The 19,560-nt window shown below is 38.9% G+C and overlaps 1 protein-coding gene across 1 annotated transcript; it reads left to right on the forward strand.

Moving 5' to 3' along the window:
- Positions 1-1,650: 1,650 nt before the first annotated feature.
- On the forward strand, positions 1,651-17,820 carry LOC128863603 (uncharacterized). Its single transcript, XM_054102837.1, has 7 exons — positions 1,651-1,756; positions 7,410-7,987; positions 8,060-8,851; positions 8,926-9,207; positions 16,003-16,593; positions 16,653-17,444; positions 17,513-17,820. Exons 2-7 carry the CDS (start codon positions 7,526-7,528, stop codon positions 17,795-17,797), a joined length of 3,204 nt encoding a protein of 1,067 aa, XP_053958812.1. The 5' UTR covers positions 1,651-1,756; positions 7,410-7,525; the 3' UTR covers positions 17,798-17,820.
- The last annotated feature ends 1,740 nt before the right edge of the window (positions 17,821-19,560 follow it).

Genomic DNA, 19,560 nt, shown 5'->3' on the forward strand with positions numbered 1-19,560 from the left:
AGAGTTCATATGGGCCTATATTCAGGAGGCGAAATTTTTATATGAAAGTTAAATAGTTTCTTCATTTTAAGTCACTGGTCTCAATAGCCGCGCCATTACTTCTGTTTTTCTTAAACAGAACAAAAAAGCGTAGCGAATGGATCTGAACCAGAGTAAGGCGAAATATTTATAGTCAGTGCACTTGCCTCTTGGCACCCATCTCACCGAAGAACCAGCATTAGCATCAATTAAATAATAGATTCAGTTTTAAAATCCGTCTCACGCCCTTCTGAAGGGTTCTGATCGAATTCTCCCATCGAGTGCTTTATTGGACTAAGTAGGTGATCGAGAAGTAAAATCCCCTCTCGCCGAACAAAAGCTGGAATCCTTAAGTTCCTTTTCATAATAGCAGCGCCTAAGCTTGGTGACACCAGACGGTTCTTAGAAAATAAAATAGAAGAAAAAAATTCTGCGGTAGATGCATAGGTCCTTGCGTCTTGGTGACAGCAAGTATTGGAGACTATAAAACAATAAGTTGTATGAGCTTTAGGTAAGTAGGCAGGTCTGGTGGAAGTTTTTCCTTACACTATCCTTACACTTAAACTATACTGAGTCTTTTATAAACGAGCTTAGCTTTGTTGGTTTAAGATGAGTTTTAAGGCAGCAAAAACATAGTCCAGCAAATACAGATCCACCGGCTTAGCTGGCATGCTCATGTCGCACAAATGGATAAACTCGAGTTTACTCGTTTAAGTGCCTGACACGGCGTTGGCAAAGGAGTGGCAATATCTCCTCAGTGGAATAGAAAAGACTAAGCGGCTTCACTCGCTGTTTAAAATAGGCGCCATTTAGCATTAGCGAGAAGAAATGGCTTTTTTGAACTCGGCTCCTATCGCTTAGGCGATTACCGGGGCAATGAATATAAAGCAACTTCTTAAGCCGCTCCTCCGCATTTCAGCAGATTTTTGTCACCTTTTCTCTTATAAATAAGTACTGCGGCCACCGTAGCTGAATGTGATGGTACGTGACTACCATTCGGAATTCACAGAGAGAACGTAAGTTCAAATCTCGGTGAAAGACCAAAACGAAGAAAAAGGTTTTTCTAATAGCGGTCGCCCCTCGGCAGGCAATGGGAAACTTCCGAGTGTATTTCTGCCATGAAAAAGCATAAAAAACCATTTGCCGTTCGGAGTCGGCTTGAAACTGTAGGTCCCTCCATTTGTGGGCGAACATCAAAACGCACAGCACAAATAGGAGGAGGAGCTCGGCCAAACACCCAAAAAGGGTGTACGTGCCAATTATACATACATACATACTGCAGCTTGTGATTACTTGTTTTTGTTGCAAGCCGACAGCAGCGGCCGTATTTTTTTTTTTTTTTTTCGCTCGGCAATTTCGTGAACATTTACACAAATATGAAGTAAATTTCCGCAAATTCAATCTTGATTCGATAATTTTTGACCCTGTAAAGCATTATAAATTTTCACGTTTTTTTTTTTAATTTTTCTTTTAATGGGTAATTAGTTTTCTATAGCAGCTATAAAAGATCAAAGGCTCACAAACACACATGCAAGTTAATCAAGCCATCATCACTTTTTAAAACTGCTTTCGGCACACATACGAACTATAAAAGGAGATTAAATCTACTGATTAGCGCAGTTACGTGTACAGTTTTAAAGTGTCACTCGCTTAGTGTGCAGCCCTTGACAATTTCTATAGATTTAAAAAACAAGAAATACTCATAGTGTTGAAATTCCTGAAAAAAGGATATAAGAAGGTGCCAAGGGTGATTTATTTTTTGCAGAGAAATCATTAAATGACCTGCAGAAAATTTCGGAATATTTTTGATTATAACGGAGTGCGAAAATTAAAATTGTTTTTTATCAAATTCATGGTACTTTTGTCGATGATTGCAAAATTATTTACTACTACTTTACTAGCTGTACCCGCGTGCGTTGCTACGCCAACAACTAAAATAAATTTAGGAAAAATAACTTTAAAGAAAAATCAGTACACAAATATTCAATTCATTCTAAACCATTTTATTGATTTTGTTTATTTCGCAAAAATTGTGACATTACAAAGTTTAGTTTCAATTCGTTGTTTATTGCAGTGCTGTGGGATACACAATATTTCTTGTTTTCCCATCTGGTGCGTAGACGTATAAATCAGAAGGTTTTCCGACACGTGAGCAAGCCACATAGAGCTGTCCATGTGAGAAGCATGGATTCTCCAAATTTAATCCACACACTTGTAACGATTGTCCTTGTGCTTTATTAATAGTCATTGCGAAAGCGAGTCGCACCGGGAACTGTAAACGTTTGGCAACCTTTGAATTTTCCAGTCAAAATTGTTGCCTCTATAACATTGATCATCATTTTCTTGACTGAGAGTCTGGTTCCGTTGCAAAGTCGTGGTGGATTTGTGTTTCGAAGAAGAATGATGGGTACGCCAATTTTCAATGTCAGAACGTACGGCGGCATACCTAGCAAATCAAGCGAATTCAAGAATTCAGTTGGATAGTTGACAACCTCGTCGTGATTCTCCACAGTATCGATGGACTTATATGTTGTCGTTTCACTGGGTATTCCATGCTGAATGGTGAAGTTGATGGTATTGACATCGATGTGTTTGACTACTAATATAGCGGGCGTACTGAGCCACTGATGGTTTTTGTAGTTTTGTGCAATGTTTGGGAGGACTTTTTGCCCCAATTCGTCGATGCTTTCGGTGATCCTACAGAAGTTTGCTGGCAGGGTGCTACATTGTGTAGATCCATCAATTTCCATCCGCCCATTTCCCATATCCAATAATTGCTTTGCAAAATTCCAGCCGATGCATCCCGTTGTAGTTGTACACGCATGTTAGTTTTCAAAGTCAGTTTCTGTAAATGACGCCATAGAACTGATGATTTAAGACATGCATTAAGTTCATCAGCGGGTGTTGAACGTGGTTTAATGGGCAGTGTTTGTCGAAAATCATCAGACAATAAAATGAGTGCGCCACCGAAGATCCGTCTGTTTCCTCTTAAATCTCGCAGTGTTCGGTCAAGCGCTTCCTATGCTTTCTTGTGAGACATTGTGCATTCATGCCATATGATAATTTGATACGTTTGGAGTTCTTTTCCCCATTCCAGAATTTTTGCTGATGTTGCATGTTGGTGCTTCAATGTTTTGCAAATGCAACGGCAGTTTCAATGCTAAATGCGCTGTTCGGCCACCATCCAAATGAGTTGCCGCAGTTCCAGATGATGCAATAGCCAGTGCAATATTATTTTGAGATCGTATGGTTGCCAAAATTAGTGAAAGAAAGAAAGAAAGAAAAGTCTTGCCTGTACCACCGGGCGCATCTATGAAAAACAATCCACCGCTTTGTTCTGTGATTGCACGCATAATTCTGTTAAACGCAATGCGTTGTTCTGGAATCAACTGCGGAAGATTTATTCTAACGTATGTCACCAGTTCGTCAGAATCATAGTGTGTTTCTCGTTGCAAATCACGATCGAAAAGGTTGTTTGCAGGGCGGTTTGAAGGAGGCATTCCCAGTTGCACCAGTGCCTTGTTAGCTATTGTTAAACATATGTCTTCAATCAAAATCTATGTTACATCTATGAACATGTCATATTCGTTTCCTCTGTATAAAAATACATATGGTCATACAAATTTTTACGACAATCGGTTGAACGGGGCAGAAGTAGCTACTCTGCAGCGCCACCTGGCATCACTGAGCATATTTTACAAACCTTCTCCGTGGAAAAATACATATATTTTTATTATTAATTTTTATAATAATCGGTCCAGTAGTTTTTGAGCTCATCGAGGACATACAAACAGACATTCATTTTTATATATAAAGATAACCCTGTAGTAATAAATTTCCAACTACGGACCCACTAAACTCTCTCAGACCATTTCGAAACTATGAGAGTTGGTCTACAAAGTCTTTGAAAATATTATTAAAGAAACCTTAATTTTTTTGTCTAAGCTCTCTCCAAATCAATATGGTTTTGTTTTCAATCGTTCAACAGTTTCTAGCCTATCGTCTTTTAGTGAATACTGCAGTGCGTCATTAACGACGAGATTTCAGATCGACTTTATATGTATGTTTAAAATGTGGGCAAAATTAGTCACCCCATTGGAAGATTTATAATTTTTCCAAATGGTATCGCACGTCTATTATATTTGTCACTTGTGATCTTAACACCCGCAGTACACAGACAGACAAGCAATGGAACTCGTAAAGGCTAGAATAAAGATTTCCATCAAGAAAAAATGTTATTTTTTATTCCGTAAAAAGTTATTCAAAAGCAAAACTGGATGTTTAATTTTGCATTGTTTGTCAGAAAATTAATTTATTACAAAGTAGTTCATCTCAAATTTGAGTTTGTCTTCAAAAACTTTTTCATGAAAATATTTATTTATATGAAAATGTATATTTTTGTAATTTTTGTGCAACAGAATTATACGCTGATTTTTCAAAAAAAAATTATTTTTAAAAATGTTTCAATATAATTTCAAATTTTAATTTTTCCCTATAAATGTACATGAAAGGCTTAAAAAAAAAACCAATTGACTGTTTTAAAATTTAATAAATTTTTAAAATTTTAGCTAAATAAAAAATTCACTTCTGACTCAGAGAATCTAAAATTTTAAGTTTTCTTGAAAAACTTCCTCATGAAAAATTTTTCTGTGAAAAAATTTAGAATTTTGTTATATTTTTTGCAATTGAATTACACGGTGATGCGGTGAAAGAGTTATTTTTAAAGCATAAACTAAAATTTTGACGTTAATTACAACTCGAACTTTAAATTTATATGAAAGACTTTTTCAAAAAAAACATTTGATTATTTATTCCCTTTATTAAAAAATGTAATTAATAAATCATATTGAAATTATTAAATTACATAAAATTAAAATTAATTAATAAAATTTCATTTTGACTCAGTCATTTATTAAAATCCATAATCCTTTTTCTTCAATTTTTTTTAAATTAAAATTTGGTTACCCTTTTACAACAGAATACTGTGGTGATATTTAAAAATAGTAATTTAAAAAAAAAAAAATAATATAATAAGTGTACTTGGACCTTATAAAAGAGCCTGCCGAATGCAGGTGTTTACTTATTTAAGTCCATTTTTCAAAAATACGAGGTGTGTTCAAAAAGTATAGCGAATTTTGAATTTTCGCAGGTTACGTAAATTCGAGTTTCGATTTTTTTATACCGATATGTCTCTCACTCATGCAGACGGATTCGGCCATTTCGAATGTTCAGGTCATTGTTGACAGCTGCTTTGCTTGGACGTGTTTCGGCTCGTCTTCGATTTTTACCTATTCAAAAAGATGGATCAAAGAACCTGTATCAAATTTTGTGTGAAAAACGAAATGAAGTGCGCGGATGCATTCCGAATGTGGACTGTGTCATACGGTGAAGCTACTTTGGACCAAAGCAACGTTTGTCGGTGGTACAAAATGTTCTCAGAAGGCCGAGAAGATGTGAACGACGAAAAGTGTGTCGGACGCCAGAGCACTTCAGCAACGAAAAAATTGATGAAGTGAAGAAAATGATATTGGCCCATCATCGAATCACTGTTAAAGAAATTGCTGAGGACCTAGACATATCGACGGGCTCGTGCCATTCGATTTTTTTCAATGATTTGGGCATGAGACGGGTCGCCGAAAAATTCGTACCAAAACTGCTCAATTTCGGCCAAAAGCAGCATCGCATGAACATTGCTAATGAGATGTTGGACTCTATCCGCAAGGACCCAAATTTGCTCCAGAGGGTCATAACTGGTGACTGGTGACGAATCGTGAGTTTATGGTTATGACGTGGAAACTAAAGCTCAATAATCTCAATGGAAGCTGCCGCACGAACCAAGATCGAAAAAAAACGCAACGCACTAATGCCACAACCACCGTATGCCGCAGATTTGGCCCGCTGTGACTTTTTCTTGTTCCCGAAACTGAAGAGGCCCATGAAAGGACGACCCTACGCAACGATTGACGAGATAAAGACAGCATCGAAGGAGGAGCTGAACAAGATTAAAAAAAAAATGATTTTTTTAAGTGCTTCGAAGATTAGAAAAAACGTTGGCAGAAGTGCTTAATATTTCATGGGAACTACTTTGAAGGGGACAAAGTAGATATTAATGAATAAATAAATAATTTTTGAAAAAACATAAAATCCGCGATACTTTTTGAACACATCTCGTACATATTAAAGTACTCAATTTTGAAATTAAATTTCATTATCTAATTAACTACTAAATTTAAATTTTTCTTGAACATTTTTTTTCAAATTTTTAATGTTTTTTTTTTCTATTTTTATAACTGAATACTTAGTGACATTTAAGAAAAGTAATTATTAAACAATTTTGAGTATAAGCTCGGGTTTTAAGTTTAATTCGAAGTTTTAAATTTATAACAAAGACTTTTTGAAAAAAAAAAATGTAATTCTTCATGTCCTTTATTCCAAAATTTAGTTAATAAATTCCTATTACAACCCAGAATTTTACTATAAATTTTAATTTAGCTTGAAAAACTTTCTCGTGAATTTTTAAGAAAAAAAGATTGACAACACTTCACAACAACACCAATGGGGCGTCATGCTTTCTCTCTTGTTGTTGTATTGTGAATGCGCGTCAAACTAATTTTATCTATTCGTCATTCATTCCATTCTTCTATTATCTTTCACCTTACATTTCTAAAATCTCATTTCCGTTGACATTTCTAAAATCTCATCTTTCAAATTTCGTGGGCATCCTCACGGGGCACTATCCATGGGGTATACATGCCGAGAGACTCGGAATTATTTCGAGTCCTTTTTGTGACAGCTATATGGAGGATGAGGTGGAATCATCTCAGCATTTGCTCCTTAGCTGCGCAGCTGCGCAGCTCTCGCGGGACTAAGATTTAAGCACTTCTCTTTTGCGCCTGCTGACGTAGCAGGTCTTGATATCAAAAATCTGATGAACTTCATCAGCAGCATAAAGAGGCTAACACAACCGCAAATTAGTCACCCTTCATAGTCCACACATTCTCAACCCTCCCCACCCCTCTCCTTTTCGTACTATCGTTTTTTCCTTCACCTCTTTTTCCCCTCTTGCAATGGTATCACAAAGGATGAACCAAACTTTTTTCTTCCAAGTGGGCCCACTCTCTGGGCAACCATTACTACCTAACCTAACCTAACATTTCTAATTTCAAAAATGAGGTTGTTGCTCTAATATCACCACCTTGAACAGATTCGCATTGGATGGGCGCAATCCTGTTTTTACCATTTTTGTATAAATTCTTAAATTAGCTCATGCTTTTTATGATCAAACTTTTTCCGAAATTTTTTGCAAATATGTAATAAATTATCTTTAAAAAAATATCCATGAAAATATTCGCCTGTTAAGTTGAGTATTAATAAACGAAATTTTCCAAAAGAAACTTTTTCTTTTTTATTTGCTGCTTTGGTACTTAACATCTTCACAAGCATTTATTTTGGTCTCCAGAAATTCGATTCGAATAGCAACTTTTAAATAACACCGCGCACGCCAGCCATGTTGACTGTAGGCTTGACACTAGGCCTCAGCCTCATAATCGCCGCTTACTACTGGGTGCGGCAACATTATCGCTATTGGGAAAAGCTTGGCCTACCGCACATACCATCCACACTGATCGTGGGCAATGTTTACGATTTGCTGAGCAGTCGCTCGTGCGCTGGCGAACAATTCATGACGCTCCACCACCACCCAGCCGCCAACGGGCACGATTTCGTGGGCATTCATGTGCTGCATAATCACGCACTGCTACTGCGTGCGCCCGAGCTAATCAAACGTGTGCTCGTAAGCGATTTTAGCAAATTCGGTAGCCGCTTTGCGCGCAGTGACCCAGTGGGCGATGAAATAGGTGCCTTGAGTTTGTTCTTTGCGCAATACGACATCTGGAAGGAGATACGCCCGATATTTTCACCATTATATACTCACGGAAAAGTCAAGCAAATGTATCCACTGTTGACTCAGGTATGAAAGTGTAGGGGCATAGTAAATAAAAAAAAAAATAAAAAAAATAAAAAAACATATTTCTTCTTTAAGGTCGGCTACAAGCTAGAGGAATACATGAGCACTTTGAAATTCGATGAAGAAACCAACTCGACCGTCGTCGAGGTGAAGAGTATGTGCGCACTCTACACCACCGATGTCATAGCCTCGGTCGCCTTCGGCATTGAGGCGAATAGTTTGTCAAATCCCAAAGCCGAAGTGCGAAACAAATGCATCGAAGTGAACGACCCACGCTTCAAACGCTTGCTACACCTCTTCACCATGTTCTTCGCGCCGAAATTAGTCGGGCGTGTTGGTACGCATATCTACTCGCCGGAATTTGAACAATTCATGCGCTCTTTCATTCAATACGCCATGGACGAGCGTATGCGTAGTGGCGCACATCCCAATGACTTGGTTGATGTATTTCTGGCTTTGAAGGAGCGAACTATTCCCACCGCGAAAGCGGATGTGATGCAAAAGCATGATTTTTTTGTAGCTCAAGCGGCTTTCTTGCTATTGGCTGGTTTTGACACCTCCTCTTCGACGATTAGTTTCGCGCTCTATGAATTGGCCAGGCATCCAGAAATGCAGCGTCGTTTGCGCGCGGAATTATTGGAAGCGCTTGAAAAAGGTGATGGTGTAATCGACTATGAAGCCGTCAACGCGCTGCCCTATTTGCGTATGGTGGTCGATGAGACGCTACGCTTGTATCCGTCTAATTCGTTTGTCGAGCGCCGCTGTACTGCCCCGGAGGGTTACTTGTTGGATAGCGAAAGTGGTTATCGTATACCAGAAGGTATGCCAATTTATATTTCTATACTCGGCTTACATCGAGAGGAAGGGGTATGTTAATGGAACTGCGTGAAGTTTTGTTTTTCGCTTCTTATTATCTAAATAAAAATTTTACTTCATTCCAGTTATGGCCTAAACCGCTTGAGTTCGATCCGGAACGCTTTTCACCTGAAAATCGCAAACTGCATACGCCTATGAGTTATATGCCCTTCGGCGGGGGGCCACGCGGCTGCATGGGCACAATGCTGGCTCCTATGGAAATTAAAGCGGGACTCATACATATTTTAAAGAATTACCGTGTAGAAACTTGCTCACTCACACCATCCGAAATAAAGTTCAATGCGAAAGCCTTCGCCTTGGCCGGAGACGGTGGTACTCGTCTGAGTTTCGTGAAGGATAAGATTTACTAATTGAAGTAGTAAAGGCATTGGATTTTTTTTTTTTCAAAATCTAATACTAAGAAGTAATGTAGTGCACGCTCTTAAGAACTGTTAACTCATCTCACCAATAAAGTGCGCTTCACTACACAAGTCGATAAAATACTACTAAGCTGAAAGTGACGTTCAACTCTTCGTATTTTTAACTGCCTGAGAGAAATAAATTTATTAGTTCCTAAAGTAGGGTTTTGCAAGATGACGTTGCTCAACACCAGCAGCGCCGTCAGAATCGGGAAGGACCTCTCCGAAGCGTTTGATACCAAACGAGGTTTCAGACAGGGTGACTCGCTGTCGTGTGACTTCTTTAACCTGATGTTGGAGAGCATCGTACGACCCGCAGAACTTAATTCAGGGCCTGGTGGTGAACGAGGACAAAACGAAGTACCTCCTGTCATCAAACAAACAGTCGGCGCACTCTCGTATCGGCACCCACATCACTGTTAACAGTTATAATTTCGAGGTTGTAAAAGACTTCGTGTATTTAGGAACCATCATTAACACGGGTAAGAATGCGAGAATTGAAATCCAACGTAGAATCTCTCTTGCCAACAAGCGCTACTTTGGACTAAGTAGGCAAATGAGTAGTCAAGTCCTCTCTCGACGAACAAAACTAACACTCTACAAGACTCTCATCATGCCCGTCCTAACGTATGGCGCAGAAGCTTGGACGATGACAGCTTCCGATGAAGCGACGCTTGGAGTGTTCGAGAGAAATATTCTGCGCAAGATTTTTGGACCTTTGCACGTTGGCAACGGCGAATATCGCAGGCAATGGAACGATGAGCTGTATGAGCTTTACGACGACATAGACATAGCGCAGCGAATAAAGATCCAGCGGCTACGTTGGCTGTGTCATGTCGTCCGAATGGATATAAACGCTTCGGCTTTAAAAGTATTCGATGCGGTACCAGTTGGCGGTAGCAGAAGAAGAGGAAGGCCTCCTCTGCGTTGGAAAGATCAGGTGGAGAAGGACTTGACTTCACTTGGTGTGTCCAACTGGCGTCGGTTAGCACGAGAAAGAAACGACTGGCGCGCTTTGTTAAACTTGTCCAAAATCGCGGAAGCGGTTATCGCGCCAATTAAGAAGAAGAAGAAAGTAGGGCAAACTAAAATTCCACCACTTAGCACTACTACTTTCAAGGTTAGTAATGCCGGTGCGCAAGATAGCTGTTCTTTTTTACATCGCCTTAATTAATTTCGCTTCACGATAAACCTAATCACAAATTTTTAGGTGCTCAATAACTAACCCTTAAATCTTATATTAGGCCGAAAGTTATGAAACTTTTGAGGCAATGAAAAGTGGTTTACCCGCATAATAGCGTGAGTTTTAAAGATATAGGTTAGTTGAGGAAGCGGCCGCAATAAGAGCTGTACAGCTAAATATCAAGAAAGATTTTTCACTTTGAGTTTTTTTCATTTCCATTTGAAGGATACTATTATTTTTTCTAGCTCAATAATTACGCACGACAATTCATCACAAATTGTAGAAAAATCAAGGTACACCGCTCTCCAATTAGCTTTCCTACTCATAACTATACTACAGGGTCCGACACTCGAAGTGTACCCAACTTCAGTCTGCTCGCGCAGCTGGTGCACGGGCATCAGTTGTCTGTTAGAGTATTGTTTACAAGCACGCGGAAGTATTTTGCCGAGAGTAAAAGCGAAAAAAGAAAATCTGTAATGGACCAGCGATTGTTCGTGAGCTCGAGTACTTTAAAGTAAATAAAGTTTTTTTATCGCACTGCTTCGCTTGGCCGAAAGCGATCAATTCAGGAATATTGTGTTTTCTGACTAGAAATTTATTCAAACTAAGCAATTCGTAAACTCCCAAAACGATAGGGTTTATTTGACCGAGCGTTCACACAAGAATTTGAGTCATCGATTGGCCACCAGGAGGCAGCACCCGCCACAGGTAATGGTTTGGGTCGCTGCAACCGCAGATCGGCGCTCTCCAATCGTTTTCATCGAGCCTGGCGTCATGGTAATGCGAAATATTATCGGGAAAGTATTCTGTAGGTTGCTTTGAAGCTGTGGATAGACAAACATTTCGGTGTCAGCCCATAGACGTTTCACGAGGACTCGGCACCGTCTCACAAGGCGATTATATAGGTAATCCCGTGCCATTTAGCAGCTATAGCTTCGCCAATGTATGGTGTAAAAGTCTCGAGCTCAAAACCCTATACATAATTATATATGCAACATATGTACTTTTCTAACTAATATAAACAGTAGAATTAACAGCTACATAAAACCACATATGTATGTATGTATGTATAAAACATTTCATACAAAAATACATACGTAAATACGTGCATTAACATTTTGATGCAAAATCTGATACGTGACACTAAAGTAAACAAAATTCAGGTGCCTCTCAGGCATCTCACCAGAAATCATGAACCAATTCGTTCTCATAAAGTAATTCAAAACAAATGAAGAAGAGTGTACCTGTAAATTCTAGTTTGTAAGAAAAACTTTCAGAACTAAACGTTCAGTTTAAGGCTTTCACTCAAACGTCACTAAGGTCTTGATTTCTACTAAGTTTTGTGCACACCGAAGTATCGAATTAATCTGAAATATTGAACTTAAAAATAAAAATAATGGATTCGTAATCAAAAATAAATATATTTGCATGTACAGTGAGTAAAAATACTGACCTCACACCACAGCACCCAAGTGCACATAGCTAATACGCTGGCCGTTCCATAATATTTGTCGAGTTTTTGGTCAAAAAAGTGTTCACAATATGAGCCTTGTGAGAGGGTGCGTTATTATGGTGCAAGATGCATGCGTTTTCTTTCCACAAATTGGGCCGTTTCCCATGCACATTCTCTCCAAATAATATTCTTTATTTACCGTAGAACCATTTGGAACGAATCCGAGGGCACAACACCATGATAATCAAAGAAAACGAGTAGCCGACTTTGACTTGGTTTTTTGGGTTTCGGCTCATGTGGATAGCGCCATTCAGCCGCCTGTTGACTGGTTGACGTGTTTTCATGTCAATATCATATATCCACGTCGCATCACCTGTTCTGATGCGCTGGATAAACGTTGAGTCGGAATTCACTTGCTCAAGCATGTCTTCAGGCACCTTCTTACGATCAATTTTTTGGCAGAAATTCAACTCTCTTGGAACGAGTCGAGCAACCATGCGTCTTGGCATCTCATGCCCAATTAATGGTGTAAAATGTTGCGAATTGATTTGTGAGGCACACTAAGGCCACGAGCTACTCAAACTTAAATGATGGTTTGATGGTTTCTCAGCACCATTTCCTGCACTTTGTCGACGTTTTCATCCATTGAAAACATTGATGAGCCGCGAGATCGGGGCAAATCTTCCACGACTTTTCGGCCCTCTGCAAAAGCCCACTCGCCATAAACCACACTCGCCATAGGCTTTCTGCAACATTTTGAATGATTTGGCACTCGAAATCCCGTTCAAAACACACAATTTAAGACAAATTCTTTGTTCGATATTTTCATCCATAGTGAAAATCGCAGAGCACATCTGCGGATGACTGATCTCGCTAAAGCTCTGCAATGCTGTAGAGGACAGCTTCACCAAGATTCCAGCAAATATAATTTAGACATAAACGGTGAAGTCCAAAATAAACAAGACTGGTGCCATATAAATGTTTTTGATGGTTTTATCCTTTTAATGAGTTAGTGCGTTGGAAGTTACATCCCCTGACTTGAAAACTTGGTGACATTCGGTTCAGTGGAAGCGAAGTTATTGCGTCTAAAGTTTCAGTATGTTTGTGTAATCGGTACAAAAATAAGTTTCGAGCAAAGAACTAGTATCAAATGTTGTTTTAAAATCGCTAAAACATTTACCGAAACAGTTGGATTGATGAAAAAAGTGTATGGCGATGATTGTCTATCTCGTGCCAGAGTCCATGAGTGGTTTACACGTTTCTGAGATGGTTGTGAGGACATAAATGACAATGAACATACGGGCCGCCCAAAATCAGTAATCACCGAAAACTCCATCGAAATCGTTCGTAAATTTATCAAAAATTAACCGAAATCAAAGTTGAAACTTGGAGTTGACTATCTCCAAAACATCGATTTGTCGCATTTTAACTGATCAGTTGTGCTTACGAAAGGTCTATGCACGTTTTATTCCCCACAGGTTAACTAAGGACTGAAAATTGCTCAGAACTCAACATTCGAAAAATCTCATTAAAGAGGCGTGAAAAGACGAGAACCTCATTTACAACATTGTAACTGGTAATGAATAGTGGCGTTTTTAACGTGAACCTGAAACTAAGCGTCAACGAGCCGAATAGAAGGCCCCAGACGAGCCACCACACAAAAACTCGCATTTGGAGAAGTCAATCATCCAGTCGATGCTGATTTGTTTTAACGATTCCAAGGGAATTGTCCGCAAAGAGTTCGTGACAATGCACAGTGGTTCCGCCATAGGACATTGGATGAAAATAGTCATGTTAAAATTATGCAACAATATTTAGCTAAATGTTAGTTCATTAGTCATAGTAACTTAGAGTACAAAAGAAATTTCAACTGCACAAACAATTCACTTATAATTGTGCCTCCAAAGTAAGAGAATTTGAAAAGTGATAGTTAGCGTGATCTCCGCTTCGTACTTACGCAGTTCCGGGAAGAGTTATTTTTCTAAGCACTGCTGTGTTTATGACCTGTTGTACAATGGAAATTCAAGTTGAAGGTATGTACGACATGCTAAACGTTTTGTTATCTTTTTTAATTATTATTTAATAGGTTTTCAGACCGTACGAAATACGTACTTTAAAATTTGCCGTTTATTTTTTTTATAAGAAGTTTGTAAAGTTTTAACTAAGTTCGCACGAATCTGCACAAATGAAACATACATTAAAATATTCTTACGTATGTCCTCTTTACGGAAAAATAATTTCCAGCTGCGATGACCTGCGATTGCGCTTGATATAGGGTCTAATGTGTACCTATGTGACTCATCTACGAGTAAATGTTATATTTGTGGTGCGACACCTAAAGAAATGAATGACTTAGAAAAGTGTAGAAACAAACAAGTAAACTCCAGTAGATTTGAATTTGGTTTATCACCCCTGCATTCTAGCGCTTTTAGCTAAGATAAAGGAATTTGTTCAGAGGGAGTTTAGAGAACAATTAGGCTTGATAGTTGACAAACCGCGAAGTGGAGGAAGTGGCACCTCTAATGATGGAAATACAGCACGAAAATTTTTCCTTCATTCAACCATATCATCGGAAATCACAGGAATACACAAACACATTATAGACAAATGTAGTTATCTCCTACAATGTCTTTCATCTGCTTTTAAAATTAATTCGAATAATATCAAAATATATGCACTAGACACTGCTAAAATTCTAGTTAGTAAATATTCATGGTATAATTTACCGGCATCAGTTCATAAAGTGCTCATTCATGGGTCGGAGGTGATCGATCATTGTTTATTAACAATTGGAGAATTATCAGAGGAGGCAGCTGAAGCATGTAATAAATTAGTGAAACAATTCAGACGTGGCAATACCAGAAAGCACTCAAGAACTGTAACTATATTAACACGGATCTTTTGCACAGGCTTCTTCTTCATTCCGATCCATTTATATCTAGTCTACGAAAATTACCATGTAAAAAGAAATCTATGATGTCAAGAGAAGTGTTAGATTTATTGAGTTAAAAGTTTTGTATTTGTAAGTGCATTAACTTTTTTGGAAGTGAATATTTTATTGTTTTCATAAATAAGAATAAGTTAACTGGTATCAATGTATACTTTATGCTCATCCTTTCGGAATTTAATGTTTTTTTTCTGTTATTGTTTATAATTTAAGATTTATGCAAAACTTTAAACGAAACAAAAAAATTTTATATAAAAAATGTGTGTACCTAATTTTCCTTTGACTTTTTATATTAATTATATATTACTTTATTATATATTATTATTATTATATCTTATATATATTCTTATTATATATATATTACTTTTTATATGTCTTGATGTTTTTTTAACAAATAAAAATATTTCTCAACTTAAAAACGTACTAAAAAGTCATTTATCACACCAAAAGTTCTTATGACCGCTCTTCCTACGCGGCGGGACCACTGTGCAATGAGCCAAACCGTCAATGCAATTTTCTATCTTGGCGTTTTGAAGTGTTTGTTGCATCGCAATCATCAAATTCGCCCTAAATACCGCGAAGAAGGAAGCTGGCGCTTATTGCATGGTAATGCACCAACTCATCGATCCACTCTTGTGACTGATTTTTTGACCAGAAATCGCATTTTAACCATCAATAACTCACCGTACTTGCCTGATATGGCTTCCTTTGATTTCTACCTCAGTCTTGTTTATTTTGGACTTCACCTTGTATATACGATATTTTTTTGACAGAATGTGTAATAAGTTATCTTTTAAGTCGGTAGGATATGCAAACATATTCTTATATATACAAATTTGATTGTAAGGAATATTTTATTATTCGCTTTTTTACTTTTCCCGAATTTTCAATTAAATTTTAAGTCATCCATCTGTGTCATACTTCTAACACTATTTTCCAGCTTTTCTTCCAACCCTAAGCTGCATTAGCTGCGCTGAGCTTTTGCATGTAAGCTTTTTATGGCGTGCGCTATAACTAGAAGAATGAACACACCCACACACACCTAACCGCAAACAGATTACAGATTGCAATCGAGTGCAAAAGTTACACTAATAAAAGCTGCTATCGCTTTATGAGCTATGAAATGGAGTAAAATCACAATTGAAAGCTGCAAATGATTAACAGTTAGACGTGCAGTTTCAATGTGCAAGCCAACCAGCGCTACAGCAGTGCGCAGTTTCCATAAATTTAAAACAAAGTAGCGTAAAAATTACAAAAAAACAAAACTCATTAATAGTGAAAACGTCAGTCATGTTGGCTGTAGGCTTGGCACTAACCCTCAGCCTCATAATCGCCGCTTACTACTGGCTCCGGCAACATTATCGCTATTGGGAAAAGCTTGGCCTACCGCACATCCCATCCACGTTGATAGTGGGCAATGTTTTCGATTTGCTGCGTTACCGTTGGTCCTTTGGCGAGCACTTCATGGCGCTCTACAATGATCCGGCCGCCCAAGGACACGACTTCGTGGGCATTCATGTGCTGCATAATCACGCACTGTTGCTACGTGCGCCCGAGCTAATCAAACGTGTGCTGGTAAGTGACTTTAGCACATTCGGTAGCCGCTTCGAACGTAGTGATCCGGTGGGCGATGCCATGGGTTCGTTGAATTTGTTCTTTGCGCAATACGACATCTGGAAGGATATACACCAGATATTTTCACCGCTCTTCGCTTACGGCAAGACGAAACAAATGTATCCGCTACTGCAACAGGTATCTATGCGCCTTCACTTGACCCGGACACAGCAAAATAAACCGATTTTTTCTTTAAGGTTGGCTGTAAGCTGGAGCAATACATGGCCGCTATGAATTTCGATGAAAAAACCGACTCGGTCATTGTCGAGTTGAAGGAGATGTGTGCACTGTACACCACCGATGTCATAGCTTCAATAGCTTTCGGCATCGAGGCAAATAGTTTAGCAAATCCCAAAGCTGAGTTCCGTCGCATGTGCATCGAAGTTTATGAGCCACGCCCCAAACGCTTACTACACCTTTTCACCATATTCTTCGCGCCACAACTGGTCGGACGTGTAGGCACACATCTGTATTCGCCCGAGTATGAAAAGTTCATGCGTTCTTCCACTGACTACGCGATTGAGGAGCGTGTGCGTAGCGGCGCGCTACGCAACGATCTGATCGACATATTTATAGCGCTAAAGCGGCAAGCGGAGGGCAGCGCGAAATTGGGTGTGATGAAGGAACGCGATTTCTTTGTCGCTCAATCGGCCTTCTTGCTATTGGCTGGCTTTGACACATCCTCTTCGACAATCACTTTCACCCTCTACGAGTTGGCTAAGCATCCGGAAATGCAGCGTCGTTTGCGCGCTGAATTGCGAGAGGCGCTGACAAAAGGTGGTGGGGAGTTGGACTACGACACCATTAGTACGCTACCGTATTTGCGTATGGTCGTGGATGAAGTGTTGCGTTTATATCCGGCTACTACATTTCTAGATCGACGCTGTACTGCCGCGGAGGGTTACTTGTTGGATAGCAAAAGTGGTTATCGTATACCAGAAGGTATGCCAGTCTATATTTCAGTGCTCGGTTTACATCGAGATGAACGGGTATGTTGATGTGATAAATTACTAGCTACTAAGTGCGAGATTTACTTCAATATTTGGCTTACTTACAGCTATGGCCCAATCCACTCGAGTTCGATCCGGAGCGCTTTTCGCCGGAAAATCGCGAGCAACATATACCTATGAGTTATATACCCTTCGGCGCCGGTCCACGCGGCTGTACTGGCACTCTATTGGGGCTATTGGAAGTTAAAACGGGACTCGTACATATTTTAAAGAATTACCGTGTTGAAACTTGCCCACTCACACCAACGGAAATGACATTCGATGCGAAAGCATTCGTTTTGGCACCAGACGGTGGCACTTATCTGCGTTTCGTGAAGGATAAGATTTGCTGATTTCAATAAATATTCACTGCAAATATTGATGTATAATTGTATGCTGATTTTTAGAGGTAAGTAAGGCGGCTGCTGTAGCCGAATGGCCAAGGGCATAGGGTTATAGCCACATGTCGAATAGTGGGATGCTGTTGAGATATGCCCAGATTGCGTGTTGTGACTATTACTCGGCAGTGCAAGGGTTCGAAACTCTGGTCATGAAAAGCCAAATGATAGAAACTGTTTTCTTTTAATGAAGGTCGTCCCTCTGCAACCAAAGGCACACCTTCGAGTGTATATTTGCCATGAAAATTATACTCGTAAAAACCCATCTAGCGCTCGAAGGCGGCATTAAACTGTAGGAACCTCTATATGTAAAAAAGTGTCAAGACACGCACACAAAAAGTAGGAGTTGATCGACCGAATACCCAATAAAAGGTGTAAGCGCCTGTTATATTTGTGCGAAAACTGTCTCGAAGTCATAAAAACTTTGCACTTAAAAAAAGCATTCGCCTTCCATCTCAAAACTGGGACGTTTGGTTAATAATAAATAATACAAAAAAATAATTTTTTGCATAGTTTTTTTTTTCAAATTTTCTTTCAAAAGTATATTTTATGCAGGGTGGGCCAAATAAGACCTACTAATGACTAAAGACTACTGCCTAGCAGTATGCGCAGTTGCTCCATCTTATTGAAACCACAAATTAGGATACTGCTCCGCCATTGGCCGCAAAAGGTTTTCAATCAATATTCTGTAAGAAGCTCCTGAAATCGATTCCGGCGTTTCATCCTCATTTTCGAAGAAATATGGACCGATAACTCTAGTGGCCATAACACCGCACCAAAAAGTACATTTAGATGGGTGCAACTGATGTTGGTGTGTTGCTCTTGGATTTTCAGAGCCCCACAATCTACAGTTTTGTTTGTTGACATAACCATTTAAATGGAAATGTGCTTCATCTGACATCAAAACATTATTTAAAAAATCAATTTGGCTATTTTCGGTGGTCTTGCGGCAGCAGTGCTTGAACAAATTGAATCTTGTATAGGTACATCTTAAGATCCAACTTTAAAATTCTACGCAATGTCGTTCTGGAAAAGCCCAATTGGCTGGAACGACGGCGAGTTGAGACAGATGGATCATCTACAACACTCTGCCACACAGTTTCCACGTTGCCTTCAGTGCGAATATTTCGATGGGCACCTCGTCCAGGACGGTCGGCCACTGAGCTCAGTTCCTCAAAACGACCGACCAAACTCCTAATCATGAAAGCTGTGGGAGCTCATCTGGAATTAAAATGTTGCCGATATTTACGCTGTGTTAAAACAATTGATCGTTGACAAGAATAGAAAAACTCGATAATTTTAACGCGTTGTGTTGTACTGTAGGGTTCCATAATAAATTTCCAACAATTCAAATATATCCTACAAAAAGAGAAAAATAAATATGTGAAAAAATAAAAAAATTATTTGTGCATAACCCTGTACTAAAATAAAAAATATTTATAAAACTGTTAGCAAGAATCGCTGATATTGCACTTTAAAAAATGCTGTACCAAAACTTTCAGCAGTGAGTAAATCTCGAAATTATTAAATTTTTGTCAAATATTTTTCAGTTTACTTCTTTATTACACTCCAGTCTACAAAATGGGATTAGTCCAAAGCGATGCGTGTAACAAATGCAGCGAAGCGAATGCTAGGGGTACTTTCCATTCCTAATCTTCCACAGCCCTGCTCTCTCTAGGACACGAAAATTGTGCGTATGATCAATGAATTTTTTATCC

This window comes from Anastrepha ludens, chromosome 5 (genome assembly GCF_028408465.1).
Source record: "Anastrepha ludens isolate Willacy chromosome 5, idAnaLude1.1, whole genome shotgun sequence".
Lineage (NCBI taxonomy): Eukaryota > Metazoa > Arthropoda > Insecta > Diptera > Tephritidae > Anastrepha > Anastrepha ludens.